This window comes from Rhamphochromis sp. 'chilingali' (genome assembly GCF_963969265.1).
Source record: "Rhamphochromis sp. 'chilingali' genome assembly, chromosome: 10".
Lineage (NCBI taxonomy): Eukaryota > Metazoa > Chordata > Actinopteri > Cichliformes > Cichlidae > Rhamphochromis > Rhamphochromis sp. 'chilingali'.
This window is the reverse complement of record NC_137937.1, coordinates 29,814,965-29,830,996: the sequence shown is the minus strand read 5'-3', so window position 1 is coordinate 29,830,996 and position 16,032 is coordinate 29,814,965. Positions and strand designations below refer to the sequence as shown.

Here is a 16,032-nt window from a genome sequence, read left to right as displayed (position 1 = left end):
GCCTACCTGCATGACTGCCTGAGTGGTGCTGCAAACATCAGGAGGAAGGATTAAACAACAATCACTGAGAAGACAAAGTGGGAACAAAATCAGATAATACAAGGACTAAAATTATCAAGACGACTATCATGATAGTGATATTCAGATAAAACACCCCAACACTAATACATTAGCTGTAGCTGAATAGTTAATTCATTTGTGCTCGACACTTGTGCAAACAACCGGTCCTTAGCTGAGTGGCAAACCTGAACTGAGTGTGGCTGTAAAATAGCTAGCATGTCAGCCAACATGAACGTTTGCAAAATGTTGTCCTGAAAAATAAGTTTTTATGTTTAGTTGCCTCAAAAGAGCCAATGCTGCTGCTGAATCATACTTGCTGTAGCAGGGATTGGATTTTTTTTATAAAGATCCTGCAGTAATGCAGAAGTAGGATTTAAATCTCCCCAGGATTTTTAAACATAAGATCTATTGAAAATGACCTGTATTACCTGTACTGCTGCACCTTCAGGGGTGAAGGCTTCTTTGGAGTTTGTTCTCCAGACAATTGCCTGCTGAACACTACTAGTGCTGCTTGTACCATTCTAATTTATTTTGCTGCACACACTCCTGAGATTGATGTTAAATCATGCTATAAACTCAAGTGGGCAGTCTGTTGTTTTTGAAGTGCTCTTTTAATCCCTCCCACTCAAGCTACACCATGTAGCTAACTGCATGCTCTCCTACACCAGACCTCTAAACAACTTGAGGTAGTATGTTTGATTTTTTTTTTTTTTTTAAACCAGGGTAGTCCACATGGGCAGCAGCTTTTCTTCTTTTTCTTTTTTTTTTGGATGAAGTGCTCTTTTTCTTGTAGCAGAAATGGAGAAGGGATCTCCATCGTAACTGTCATTAAGCCCTCTCTTTAAACTTCGCCCACCTCCAGCATTTAGTTTTGTTTTTTGCAAGAGGAGTAACTAAAGGATCAAAAAAGAGAAAATGGTGATTTAACCTAGTTGCTCTGTGTTTTCTTGTTTTTTTTGGGGGGGTCCATTCTGTGTCTGTGTCTGTTTGTCGATTAATCATCACTTCAGTGTAAATATGAAAGTACTATCCATCAGGTGGTTAAGAGAGCTGGGTTTTTTTTGTTTTTTTTAGCTTCATGGCTGGTTGTGTGAATGGTTGTGTGTGGGTGTGTGGAACATAAAGAAACCTTGTTGGATAAAATGCTTTCTTGTCTGCAACCACATTTTTCTTCTTAATTTAATTCTCAGCCTGTCCCGCACTTTGTTATTATTGTTGGTTCACGACTCTTTCCAACTCATTTTACCTTGTTTTCCCTTTTTTTTTTTTTTTTTTTTTTTCTTTCTTTGTATTTCACATTTTACCTCATGGACCAATCAAATCACCTGTTTTCTTATTTATTACTATTTTTTGGGGGGGAGAGGGAGGGAGGAGGGGTTGGTAACATGTATTCGTGCATATTAATGGCACAAATTGACCTAATATATATATAAGTGGAATGTGATGAGTTGAAATGGGGAAAGTGGTTATTTGATCACAGTGAGCCTCTTTGTTACTGTCATTCCAAAGTATCAAATATCAATACGAATGTGCTTTTACAAATATATATATCCTCTCAATTGTTATGTGCTTATCAGTTGTCCATTCATTTGCCTTTTTTTTTTTTTTCTCTTAAAACAACTTTTCAAATTTTTGCTTCTGTTTTCCATTTTGAAATTTTGTTACCATTCAAACAAGGGGGCCAGCAAAATGAAAAGAGGTAAAAGTTATTTTGATGCTTGAAGTTTACTTGAGTCTCTCATCCACAATATGACATAACAGTATAAAGAGTGTTGATGGCAAAAAAACAAAAACAAAACTACACATCGCATCGGCAGTGTGCTGTACCAAATTACATCCTACTAATATGAATGTAGATTTCATTGCAAAAACAAAAAAATTAAAATCATTTTGACCTGAGGCAAATATTTGGTTGTTTTCTTTCTTTTTTGGTGGGGTAAGCGGAGCCTTCACATTCAGAACCAAATAGTCTTCTAAATTAGGAAAAGCTCATAAGTAACTTTAATTAGGCCTGGGCATGCATCCAGGATGGAGCTCCAGGAAACACAAGTGAAAGATATTTAACTGAAGCCAGGATTTTATCCGGTTGGAAGAAGCCAACAACAGAAGATAGAAGAAGGGATCCAGGCACGATGGATCCATTGTTTATGCCAGATTTTACATGTTGCAGCAGAAATTGAGATTCAGCAAACCAGGAAGTGTTTTTTCCAATCTTCTGCTATCCAGTTTTGGTGACTGTAACCTGTTTCCTGTTCTTATTTGAGTTACTGTTGAGTTACTGTTGCCATGTTCAAAGACGTGCAGCTCAGGTTGAAGTAGCTTGCAGACTTCATGCTATTTATTGCAAATATTCTTTCACATCTTCTGGCCCAAATGCAATTTCTGAAGCTTTAGTCCCTCTATTATTTGTCTTTTTCAGCTGCACTCTCAAGAGATAAAAAAAAAAAAAAAAAAAAAAAAAAAAGAAAAAAAAAAAGAGTTTTACTAATAATTTTCTGGAGAAAACAGGCATAAAGTTCTTTAACAGTCACAAAATAAAACCCTATACAGACGTTTCGTTTTTGGAAGATTTTAAAATTGAAGTTCTTGTCAGTCCAGCACTGACTGATTCTCTGATAATAAAGTAAAATGCAGACATCCCAATCAGGTACAGCTTTATTTCAAAGTTTAGGTATGCCCATCAGCAGCCCAACAGCAACCCAATTACATTTCCCCTCCAGAACACAGACTTCAACATGAAACTGTAGCACATCATGTTGTCTAAATACGATGAATTGCAAATAGGAAAAGGTGAAAAGGAAAAAAAAGAAAGAATCAGAAACTGACCTCATCCACTCAAAATCTGCCAGTGGCCAGTAAACCTAAAACTTCAGGATGTAGTTTTAGCATCACACTAACCTTAGTGCTGGCCCTTACTTGAGACAGAGACAGTTCAAGGACAGAGAAAAAGCTGTATGTATATATCACATATGGTGGAAAAATACTACTAAGCAGTAAGTCAGTGATTTTGAAACAAGTAACAAAAAACAACACGTTTTGAAAATGGGCCTAAGGAAAAACTGGAGGTGCATTCTTAAATGCTACAGTATTTACATGCATGTGTGGAAGCAGATGTTCTACAGAGATGGAGACGTGCTGACAAATATCAGAGCCTGTCCAGTATGATTTGAGAGAATTATCACCGCTGCGGCACTTCTGCTTCCACTGCTAAAACAAAATCATTGTACGTGGTTTTGGGGGTAAATGCTGTATAAAAGGAGCCACAATATGTTTTATTCTTCTGCTCCCTTGAATGCAGACATTTTTTGCATGTTGACATCTGGTTTGATGTTATAACAGAAACCAGGGCAGGAAAAGGCACTTCAAAGTGTGGATGTCTCTTCGATTTCCTGGCAGTCCGGTCTTAAGCCTTAAAAAATGAAAAGGTCAGCTGGTTGTCTCCCTGCAAGCTTCGAGTCCTCCAAAAGAAAAAATGGGGACTCTGAAAGAGACACTGAGTCATTTGAAGATCAGAAAGTAAAAAATAAAATAAAAAGAAATAATAAGAGTCCAGGTTAATGATGTACTTTGAGAGACTTACAAATAAAAATAGATCTTCTGATCTCTGTGATGTGGCTCTAGCCCTCGATAGAGACCTCTGGAACAATGTGTGCATTCAGCGCCGTCTCCACTGGCATCTCCTGTTGATAGTATTGACAAGACAATGTCAACTAACAACTAATAACATTAAGCTATCGCTCATCTCTGAATACCTTAGAAAAGCCATACTGGAAATGTCTCATTTTTAACTTTAATTCTACTCAGTAAATTTACAATGCTCCTTAAAAAAAAAAAGTATTACCACTGAACTGAGCTGCACAGACTCCACAGAGATTTCCATCTGACATTCCACATCACGGATTTCTGACTTTGACGCTTCTGACTGCCTGTCCAGACATTTTGACTCTGCGGCATCCTGTAAAGGAAGAGAGAGAGAAAAACTAAGGGAAGTTCCCAAAATATATGCTTAAGAAGACAGCGTTCCATACAAAGCTACAGTATGTGAATGTTAAGAAAGTATAATTACCGTGTGTTCTGCAGGTGCAGCAGCAGGTTCAAACTCAGAAGTTGTCACATCCACGGAGTCTGTTTGGGCACTCAAAGTGTCATTCACGGGTAAGATTTCCTAAATGCCACAGAAGAAGGGTATGTTAGATGGCTAAACAAATTGAGCTTCTGAATGAAACACAGTAAAATCCTCCTGCCCATTCCATTGAACAGACTAAAAGAGAAAAATTACTTACAATGAAAATAATGCATCAGGATGGAACCAGCTACCCAAATAATTTAAAACTCAAGTTCAATACACTCCAACTGGGCACAATTTTAAATAAAGGAAGAAAGCATCCTTGTGACATGGTGTTCAAATGTAACAACAGGAACAACGGCAGTTTTTCTGTCTTTATCATGAACATTATACTGCAGGTTTTTGAGCAACTGCTCATAATAATTAACAAAAAAACCCAGAATAATTTTAACGTTTTTTAAAAAAAAAAATCCTTGTATTATAATTTAATGTATCATTTTAACCATATATTTTTATGTTCTTATTCCTTATTTGTTTAATTCTGTAGTCTCAAGTGTGTAGATACGATTTCAAGAAAGACTTAAATCGGACCCTAAATGTCCACAGTCTGAAAATCTAATTTCATTACCTGGAACTACACTTAATTTAGCATCACGCTATAATAATACTACTACAGTACATAAGCATTTAAATATTTACTACAAGATACATTTAAACTGCACTCCAGCAATGAGATTGCTTCATATGATGGAGAAACATATCCCCACCTTCTTTACCATAAATAACACCCAGGATTAGTCTATAAATGTTTGCCTTTCCTTCTTGTGTCAGTCACTTGTAAGCCTCCTTTAATTTCAGTTAATTTATTTGACCTGATCAGCCTTCAGTGATTTTCTGAACGGTTCATATGTACACTGGTAAATTCCTGTTTGCTTAGCTGTCACCTGCTGGACAGCAGCAGACTCAGTGGCAACTTCTACTGCCGAGACGGATTCTGTCACAACAAACTCATCAACTGCTGTGGCATCAATCAGCATTGCCACAGCATCCTGAATGTCAAAGGAGAACAAGATAAGAGAGAAAACTGTTCTTGTAAAATAATTAAAATAATGGTTTTTAGCATATGAGCAGTACATTTCTGTATTGAGGATTACATTTAAAATCTTTTTACCTCTTTGGGTTTAGCCTCTTGTGCTGTAGCCTCAGGGCTGGTGTCAGGTACCTTGTGAAACACAGGTGCTGATGTCATTGCTATGTCATATATGGAGATTGTACTTTTTTTTCCATGCAAAAGCTGCCAAATAATCTAAAACACAAGTAATAAGGGAATTTCTACTTTACTTTTTTATCGACAGAGAGGGAAAAATACTCACTGCAGCTGCCTCCACAGAATCAACAGGAGTGTGCTGATGTAAACAAACAAAAAAACAAACAGGACAGAGTGTATCTTTAGTCTTTGCTATTAAATTTTGGAAAAAAAAAACCTTACCCTTGTGATCGTTTGTTCTGCTTATGACAAACCTTTCATTAATATATAGGACACATGCTATACAAACAGAAGATGGCTGCAAAATGTGAAAAAGTCAATGTATTCTTGTAAAGACTAAAAACACAAAAAGAGAAGAAGAAAGTATTTTCATCAGGTGTCACCTCTGTTTTTATAGCAGTCTCAGAAGGGACTTCGGGTGCATTCTCCTCCGCCAACACCTCTTTACCATCTTCAGCAGCTGGGGTTGTAGGACTGACAGCCGCTTCAGTCACTCGTTCGCTCTCAGGTACATCTGTGACAACCTCCACCACTGATTCAGCAACAGTCTCTGTAACCACCTTGCCCAGAGGAGGCTCTCCTTCAGCAGAAACTTGGCCACCGCTAACTGCATCTCCCACTGTTTTTTCAGAGGCTCGTGTCACAGGCTCTGGTACGGCAATATCTTCTGTGGCAGCCACCTCCACTTCGACCTCAGTCACAGCACCTTTCTCTGCCAGGGCCTCAGCTTCTTCCGGTCTCTCACATTTATCCTCTGTCTCCATGTGCAAAATCAACACAGAGCACATTAAAAAACATAAAACACGACACCGGAGAGAAGAAACAGTGACTCTTGGTTTTTTTTTTGTCAGTTTAAAGAGTACAGTTCATACAGAACAAAAGTACATTTACTTAAAATATACCATCATTTTTGTCGTTATGATGATGCAATTTTAATGTCAAGACATGTTTTACCTCCTGCGTCTCAGTTTTTATGATCGCAGAATCAACTGTGTGAATCTGGAAAGGAACCAAGAAAAGGACACTTAACAGCCAACTTTCATTATGAATGACTGACAACTGAATTAATCAGAACACGGTTAAAGGTTAAATCTATCACATTTATCATAATGTTTACTCCTGCAGTTCAAATGAATAGTTACAACTGCAGTGTGTATGATATATAAAAAGCCCGAATAACTGTAATCTTGGGTTGTTTTGATTCCCATTTTCTCATTTCTCAGTTCATTTATATCGTTCGTATATTAAGCTGTTTGCAGATCAATGAAACTGTAAAGAAAAATATGATTCTTTTCTCTGAAAACTTTTGTTCTTGAGCCAGATTGTGATCTGAGTGCTTGCATAAGAGGAAATTGTCCTGAAGGAAAAAGCGTAGCTGCTATTTATTCGATGTGAGGCTTAAGTCACAGGAGTTTTCAACACCTTTCTGTTGAAAGAATTGTTTCTTGTTCAGTGACTGCTGCTATGAACTTGTAAAATATGAGTGGAAACTGTGCGTCAGACTGTTTTTATGCATGCCATCATTTCTGCAACTGTTTAGGAGTCAGCAAAACCAGCACATACACAGATCTATGTGTCTGTAAAATGTAAACTTTGTATTTAATCTATGCATTTTACTTTTTAAACTATAAATTTTTGCAACTAATTAACAAAACCAGTGTGCTTTATTTGTCTATTAAAAGTTGACAGAGCATGTTTGTGTGAAAAATGCCTCCAGGGGGACCTTTAACCTAAGAATTCCATTTCCATGATGTGCCAATTCTTTTAGCTCCCACTGAAGAAAAATGTTCTATAGTATCTACATAAGCAGCTCAAAAATCAAAGTCTAGCTCACTTGTAAATCATCAAGTTCAGCTTTTGTTCAACTGTTACATGATTAGTCTGCTTCTGGCTTAGCCTAAAGATATAACACACTAGTGTTTGGTTTAAATGGAGACAAAAGAGGGTGTATGTGAATAAAAATACACATTTGATTTACCTCAGTTTCAGAGGCAGCAACCACTGAAGCTTCAGATGAGGGTGTGACCTATGAGCACAAGAGGTTAAAGAGTTTATTCACAAGTTAGCAAAACATGAAAATACACATGCTTCATCCAACAAAACAGAGTGTAGATGGAAAAAAGAACATAACCTGAAAAAAGGCACTCTGGGATACGTTAACAAGTATATCAGGCAGTTAAAAATATGTGCCTCTTGTTGCACTGGAGCCAGTATTGACTTTTTAAAGGTTGAGCTTTGGGAGGGGCACACACCCATATGCAGCAGTACTAAAAATGTGCCCAGAGCCAAATAATCTTCTATAAAACGGTTCATGTGGCAGATCTGTAGCTGTGATGGGCCTGAGGATAAACTGCAGCTCGAGTCTTTTCTGTACCCAAAAATGGAAATATTTACCAAAATTAGAAGTGGAATTTGGACTGGCTTTCTAAACAAACACAAACACAAACATACGCACTCCCCTTACACTTTGTGTGAGCATAGCTGTAGCTGGGCAATTACAGGGGTATTACAACCCAATGCCATGAAAAACAGTTATTCCCTCTTTTTGCTTCCCTCTGTATAATCCTGCAACAGAAAACACATTCACATCATGAAATCTGTGTTCTCCCTCAAATCCTTTCAATACAAAACTACTAAAATTTTAAATATTAAAAATGTTTGGTTCCATCTTTTTATTATAAACTACATACTGTGAACATGTTGCCACTGGAAAAACAATCAGATATTTTAAATACTGAAATGTGTTTGAATGATTACATGTTTACCAGAATACAATAAATGTCTTGCAGTTTACACTGATTTGCAACCATTTATTATTCACATCACAATATTGTTATATTACTCATAGGCGCGGTTATTTTCCAGACAATGATTCACCAAACAGCTCACATAGTGATAGAATTCATCCATATTTTTCCATCTTGCAGCCATGCTGCCAATGGCCAGTGGCACACCAACTGTGCAACCAAGTGTGTTGAGCTATAGTGACAATCACAGAGAGCGGCGTATAAATATTTTAAATCTTCATAGTCTGACTCAATTATTTAGTCTGTCTTGTGCCAGTTCTTCTTCAATATAGGGCAAAGTCTACTGCAGGCTGCTAATCAGCAATATGAGTGTTTTTTTTGTCCAGAATCACTCAAACTGATCTATTTGGACATTGAGTGACACACGACAACCTGATAACATTCAAAGATATCTTACTACCTCCACGTTTTTCTCCATCCTCCAGGTACTGTCATTTCTTTAACTTTAAAATTTTTTTTTATTTCATTAAAAAATAATTTTGTACATTATACATTGCTAAGTGTATAATTATGTCCTTAAAGAAACAGATGCATGCTCATGAATTCTGAATGTATCTATTGAAAATACAAGGGAACTGGCACCGGTTTTTGGAGGTCGCCATGTTGCCCCGCCCGAAATGGACATCGTGTTTCCTTCTAATTTATATATGTGGCTAGAGACTGGCCACATATGTCGTACGCTAACGACAGAGGAGAAAAAGAACTCGTATTGGTTTGTGCACCTTCAAGGCAAATTTTAATTCATATTTCTATCTTCAGACTCAAGATATGAAGAATCGTACCTATCTTTTACCTCTTTAGAAGGGGTCCCCTCCACCAAAGAAGCGACAAGATGACCTGCATAAAATGTCAGACTTCTTTCTCATCTCAAGCCTCATCTCCTGAACTGGCCAGCACTCAAACGCTCAAAAATGTGCATTTTTATGTGTGCAGATATTATAATTACTTATTGTCAGCAGATTAGATGTGTGACCCTACTGTCTGTCAATAAGCCAGGTAAACAACAACAGCAGCTGGTTGTAGACCAATATTATCCAAGTAATGTCCAACAACAAGTCCAACAATCATAGATCCACTTCAAACAAAATTCCACTAACAGTGGCAAATACAGCAATGCTAACGAACAGAGAAGTTCATGTTCATGCTAACTCACCTCAGAATAATTATCATCAGAGAGGAGTGAGCTTCAAGTCATATCGGACTCCTTTTACTGCCTCCTCCACAGTAAACAGACATAGGCACCAGCAGAGGTAAACAGGGAACTGACAGCCTATGCTCACTACAGATGATCTACTGCCAGAGTTGTTTGTCCTACAGTGGCTACCATAGCTAGGATTATGCATTTGAACTGGGAGAGGTAAGAAAACAGAATTCAGATGACTTCAGTCTCCATTTTACTGACATCTTGGGAGATTTTGAACACAGTAACTTTAACAATTTTTTATTTAACTCTGATAGATTATCAACCTAGCCTCTGAGGAAAGAAAGCAGTGGTTGCACAGTGTCTATACATGCCGAACAATTTCTTCCAGCAACAAAACAGCAAGTACTAAATGGATTTGCACAAAGATCAAATTCAACAGTCTTTCTAAATCAATTAGAAATGATTCATAACAGATTATTTTTATTTTTTGGAACTGTGAACTATGCAAAACATCACTAGTGATGGAACGAAAACATGAAGTTAGAATTGAGCATAATAGGTCCATTTACAGGGGATGGGATATTTGTATGTACAATATTTTCTTCATTTTAAAGGTCAAACTACACACATATAGACACACTTCAAACAGACAAATTTCCTCCCAGCATTGAATTAAATATTCAGTATTCTCCAGCTCTCAGCCCACCCAGCAAAGAATCAATTAGACATGGAACATGTAAAGGTTCAAATCACACGAGTTCATAAGGGATCAAGCTGACACAGAATACTAACAGAAGTGAGGAGAAGCAGCATGCAGAAAGGAAAGGAAAGAAAATGAGAAGGAGAATAGAAAAGGCAGAAGAGGATGAGAAATAGTCATAAAGAAAGTGGTGAGAGGCTAGAAAGTGTAGAGGCAGAGCAGATTTATGAGGAAAAGAGGGGTAGCAGATTGGACAGGAGAGGAGTGGAAGAACATAGGAGAGGAAGCAGGTACAAAATGTTCAGCCTACACAGAGGGTGAGTTGCACTGACTGTTGCTTCAGGCCACAAAAATGTAAATGCACTCAGTCAGTCTGTAGAATCCGCTGTGAGTTTATACTTTCTGCAGCCACATCCAGAGGTGGTGGGGCGCCTCTTGGGCCCAAGGGGCACCTGAGTTAAAGCCCCATTAAACCTCTTGGTCAGTCAGCTGACCAACTGTCACCATCTGTGGACTTGTGATGTTACAGATAAAAGTCATAGTTTTAACAGTGCAAGTGAAAAAGTTGTCTGCGAACAAACGTTGATAAATCTCAACAGAATAACTTGCAAATTGTCTCAAAATGTAAAAAAGTTCATAATATAGACATTAAATATTACATTATTAGAATGACAGTCAATGATGATACATTTAAAATTTTGCATAAATGTCCAGTTTTTGTTATCTGACCTGAATCTGGCATGGTGAATGGAAGCAAAGTCCTGAGACAGTGGAAATGACCACAGCACTACAGTATAACTACACAATGGCAGGCAGTCATTCTGTAGAGATGTCTGTATGCTGCCTGTAAGGTTCAGTGGGCATAACCCATAGAGGGTTTACAAATAGAACTCCTAACTGAATGGCACAAGTGAAGTGAATAAGATGGACCCACTGGAAAACTGGGAAACAGTGTAACTCTGAGTGAAGTCTTAACAAAAGGCCATGCTATAAATACTGTAGCACTGCCTCTCTCCTCTTATTTTAGGCTAGGCACACATGTGAGCATATACATGTACACCATTGGTTGTTATCTATCCAGACATTTTTTTAAAACTGCTTATCTAACTAGGGTAGAGTAGGGCTGAAATCTAGCCCAGTTAATACTGGGGAAAAGGTTTTGCTCAGTTGCTGGAAGAGAAGCCGCACAGATTTGCATGCATGTGCAATTTACTGACTAAAACAGAACATCCTGTTCACAAAATATGTGCAAGATGGCTACAAGGCACAAAGCTCAACTTACAATTTAAAACTGCAAATAGTAAATTATAGATGAGCTAGAAACAATGTTGAGAAAACATTACTGCATAGAGGAAAACTGCAGAAAAATTGCAACTATTTAAAATTAACTGACAACAGCCATCCATATACTGTAAGCTTTTTAATTGTATCCACAATCTTCTCTGACTCAAAACCACATTATGTGATGGCAAAGATAAAACGAATGCACACGATGTAACGTTTTAAAGATTTTCTCACAACACGATAGTAACCAAAAACAAGTAACTGATAACAAACTCAATATCTGTGATAACAAATAAGCCTGTTCAAAAAACAACAACAACAAAAAACATGCATGCTCAGAGTCACTATTTTGTTTTAGTGTAGGTGATAATGGCCATTTAAAAAGTTGTTCCCAGTGTTTCAGTCTCTCTCCTACTTTCCACCTTTTTGCTAAATAGAACATGTTGTTCCCTTCGCTTCACTACCTCCAACAATTCCAGCTCCCTTTTCCCATAAGGCCCCAAACACAGCAAATACTATTTGACCTGGCAACATCAGAGAAATAGAGAGAAACCATCTACAAAAACAGCCTGTTTCCATATAATCTCATACAAACAATATGTAATTTTGATCCGAGTGACATTCATTTAAAGGAAGCATTCATTCACCTATGAGTGGACCTCATTCACTCATATGTCCATAGAACTATATTTCTGATGAAACGTGCACACTGGTAAATTTGATTCTTACTGCAACTTACCAGGCTTGTAGAAGATGTTGACAGTTGCTGATTGCTAAAGCCCCATTCACTCAGACCTAGAGATTGGTCAGCAGCTCCCAGACAACTGCTGGCCTGTAGGGAAATCTGTGTGTTCTGCAACCAGTTGGCAAATGGTTGCTGGCAATGGCAAAGAGGTATATGGTGCTCGACCAAGATTGTTTTAGTCCCTAGCAGATTGTCAAAGCTACTAGCAGTGTGCATGGAAAACGATCACTTGTTTGTAAACTACTCACCAAGCAGTAGTGAAACTAAAAAGTACAACACAACCCATTCACCTTTATAGTAAAAGTTTTAGAATTAGCAACCTCCAGAAATCACTTTCCAGGTCGTTAAACACAAATTTCACCCAAAGTTGCCAGAGGGTCTCGAGGGCTTTGTGACTGAAGCTTAATGTATAATGTCTGACGTTAAAACCAGAAAAGACAAACGATCAATCTTTCCCTAAGGTGGGATAGCTGCAGTAGCGGAGGCAGTGATCCCCATGCCGGGTGAAACATTAGAACTGTTGACTCTGGCATGTGAAATGTTGGAAATATTTGTAGACATGATTTAAGTTTAGATTTCTGCATACAGAGGCACATGGGAGACTTATGGCTGCGATATCTGTTTCTTACCTCAGTTATTGGTTCTGTTTCAGGAATCTTGGGTTCAGGCTCTTGCACTACATTAGCTTCAACTGTAGAGGGCTTCACTGATGGAGTCTCAACAGCTCGTGCTTCTACAGTGACAGGTGTTGGGATTTCAATCTCAGCTGTCACTGGAGTCTGCTCCAACAACACAACCTCAGGCTCTGGTGCCTGTACTTCATCTGGAATGGGCTTTGCAACAGGTTCTGCTTTTGGTTCTAGTTTGGGAGTTTCTACAGTAGGAACAGCAGCAGGAATGGACCGTGAGATCTTTTCTGGAGCAGGAGCAGGAGCTGGAGGTGGAGCTTTAGCCGCTTTTTTTGTGGTTCCTGCAGGGGGTGCACTCACTGCAATCCCCCGGCTGGCTTTCACCGGCGGATTGGCAGCATGTTGTTCTTCAAGTGCTCTTCTCTGGGCTTGCTGCAGGGCAGGAAAGACACAATAACATCTGATTACCGTTCTGATAGTAGTATGAGAGGCATTATTTAAGTTTTTGGGCATACAGTTATCTTAACCCTGACATGTAGTTGGCTCATGATAACATGAACTGATATTTTCTCTCAAAAAAGTGATTATTGGAAAATACAAAGTTTGCGAACATTTGCCTTTCCAAGCAAAACAAAAGTGACACTTCATTTATAATGGCTTCAAAGACATGTTCAGTATGTAAAACAAGATAATAAAAGATAAAAGTGAAATACAAAGAAAGGCAAATGACAGTGTATGAGATATAGATGTTCTTGAGGCTTTATCGTGTTCAGATACTGATGTTATTGTCACTTTAGCACCCAGGAATACCAGGCATGCCATACCAGCCATGTCCAACATATTTTTTAGCTTTGGACAAAACCCCCTCAGGCTTTGATGGAGGTTTTAGTAGTACAGACCACTAGAGGGAGGGGGAAACTGGGAGTAGACACAGCAAAGCTAGTTAGATAATGGGAGCTAATTAGTTGAATCAGACCGGTCCTGACAGGTTTGGTGAAGCGGGAACGGAAACCGTGCGAGTCAGCAGCACTGATGGGTGCCCCGCGGGCCAGACAGTGGGGCTAATCACATCATAATCAGGTTATAATCAGGTTACAATCACTCCCTGAAAATGCTTTTGTTAGGCTGAAGGCCAGTAAGGTATTTGCAGTGCTGCACCCATGCTGTAAGCCAAAAGCTCATGTGTATGAAAGCGCATATATCTCTGAGTATCTAGCTAGACACAATCAAAACAACTTCTGATTTTTGCCCATAAATCACCTGTAAACATCCCTATGACAAAGTAATACATTGTTTCCAATGATAAAAAGTTTTAACCATATTTCTCAGTCTTTGTGAAACTGACACACATATGCACACATACAAAGGCATATGTGACCTGAGTATCATTCAGCTATATGTCTGAAAGTTCCAAAAACACGTTCGCTTCCTGTGCTCTGATACCTCTGAGGTAAAGCAATGATAAAATTGAATTGTGAATGACTTTAAGGGTCATTTTCATCTGTCACTGCCAGACTGTGGAAGAATGAGAGAGACAGAGTCCACTCTGGCTAAAGTGGGGCAAGACATTCCTTCAGTCAACACATTACCAAATACAGATGTGTGGTGTTCAGAGTCATGCACTGGTCAGCCAGCCAGAAGCTTAAGTTTGGTGGGGGTTAGGGGCAGAGGCAATGAGGAAGGATGCCAGAAGAAGTCTGCACTGAAAAGGCTTACCAGAGCTGGATGACTGGGCTTCAACAGTGTATCAGTGCATGCTTTTATTTTTTAGTTGTTGTTGTTGTTGTTATTAATATACATTGTTAATGATTAAACATATGCTAAAGAACAGTATTGGGTTATGGAGTATGGCGTCATTGATCTCCCTCCACACCCACCCCTCCAACACACACACACACACCCACACACACCTTTTCTGTCACACCCCTTTTCCTCTGGGCACTGAATGTTGAAAAGTTACATGTCTCCAGTCATTCGGCTGAATTAGCGTACAACTGGCAAAGCGAATTCATCATACTGAATTACAAAGAGCAGCACTGTATTGAAGTACACTGTGTACTGCACTGCATTGTGTGGCTTACTGTATTTTTGGTCCAGAACATGAAAAACAGGCAAGTGGTCATTTCGTAGTATATTTAAAAAATACTAGAAAATGGAACTTATCGCATTTTATGATAAGAAATTCAAGATGTGCATAAACGTTTAATCTCTATCCGTAACCTTAACAGAGCGCACCGAGAACATCCATTGCGCACAGGAGCTGAGCACAAAATCAACAATTTCTCTGTCTCTTTCTTCTAATATAGAAACCAGAAGCATGCTCGTCAAAATTAAAAATATGTGTGAAATTTATATGTTATTTATTTAGGTCCAGTTTTGGTACCTTTTTGGTACGGTCTTTTGTCGTTGCCAGATTTTACGCACGGGTTACGGAGCGTCTGAGAGAAGCAACGACAAAGTGGAAATCTGCCAAACAATCACCAAACTGACTTAAGTATAACAAAAATAAAATAATGTGCAAAAAAGGAAAGAAAATGTAAACGAAATTTGTTTTACAATTTAAGCACTCGCTTCATTCATTTTTTCACAGAGGCAAAAAGGCGTATTTTACATTTAAATCCATGTTTTTGCAGACCATTATTTTACAGTGAATTGAACAAAGAAATCCCATAATACTCTATACTTAATTTAAGAATAAACGCCTGACGTGCGCATGCCACCACTTACCACCCTTCTCATACGACGCTTGTTCTTCTTTCTCTTGCTGGGCATCTTGGTGCGTGCTGAGGAGAACGAGGATAAACCAAAGAAATGGAACAAGCAGAGAGGCAGAGTGAACAAAGTGGATGTTTATAAAGCCGACTGTCTTTCTGTTACCTCTGTACCGAACCTATAGGAGGACTTGGATGAAAGATAGGGGCGTGGAGAAAGAGAGAGGAAAGAGAGAGAGCGCGCGCGCACGAGAGCTCAGTCAGTTGTTTGTATTGGAGTTGGTCTGCCTAGCTGGATGTCGAGTTCTGTTATGTAACCACTCCATCAAAGCAGAGAGAGAGAGAGGTGCGAGGTTGTGCGGTGCCACACCCCCTCCTCTCGATTTGTTAGAAATACTTTGACGCAAATGGGAACACCGACGCACTTGATCTATAGTTTTCTGTCCTGTGAGACTTTTAATGTGTCGCTTCTGGAACAGAACATAAACATAAAAAGAACAAAAAACATCAACAATCATTATAACCTAAAAGCCATATTTGTTGACAGAACAACCACAAGAGGAAAATACAGTCAGGCTTGTGCAGAAAACAGTGAAAACAGCCTCTGTCAGTCTTTTTT

General features: G+C 38.6%; 1 protein-coding gene across 3 annotated transcripts; it reads right to left on the bottom strand.

The window, feature by feature from the left end:
* Window positions 1-2,697: 2,697 nt before the first annotated feature.
* Window positions 2,698-15,705, bottom strand: LOC308404786 (uncharacterized protein). Of its 3 annotated transcripts, none has more exons than XM_080895005.1 (12): window positions 15,430-15,704; window positions 12,703-13,134; window positions 7,372-7,419; window positions 6,348-6,392; window positions 5,777-6,151; window positions 5,500-5,532; window positions 5,298-5,348; window positions 5,071-5,175; window positions 4,127-4,225; window positions 3,902-4,015; window positions 3,641-3,740; window positions 2,698-3,553 (listed from the first exon to the last, which is right to left on the bottom strand). In XM_080895005.1, the coding sequence occupies exons 1-11, from the start codon at window positions 15,472-15,474 to the stop codon at window positions 3,678-3,680; spliced, it is 1,410 nt and encodes a 469-aa protein (XP_080751131.1). In that variant the 5' UTR covers window positions 15,475-15,704; the 3' UTR covers window positions 2,698-3,553; window positions 3,641-3,677. The 3 variants fall into 3 exon arrangements, with proteins under 3 accessions (XP_080751131.1, XP_080751130.1, XP_080751132.1); XM_080895004.1 differs by having other exon boundaries at window positions 2,698-3,541; window positions 15,430-15,703; XM_080895006.1 differs by lacking the exon at window positions 5,071-5,175 and having other exon boundaries at window positions 2,698-3,541; window positions 15,430-15,705.
* Window positions 15,706-16,032: the final 327 nt, after the last annotated feature.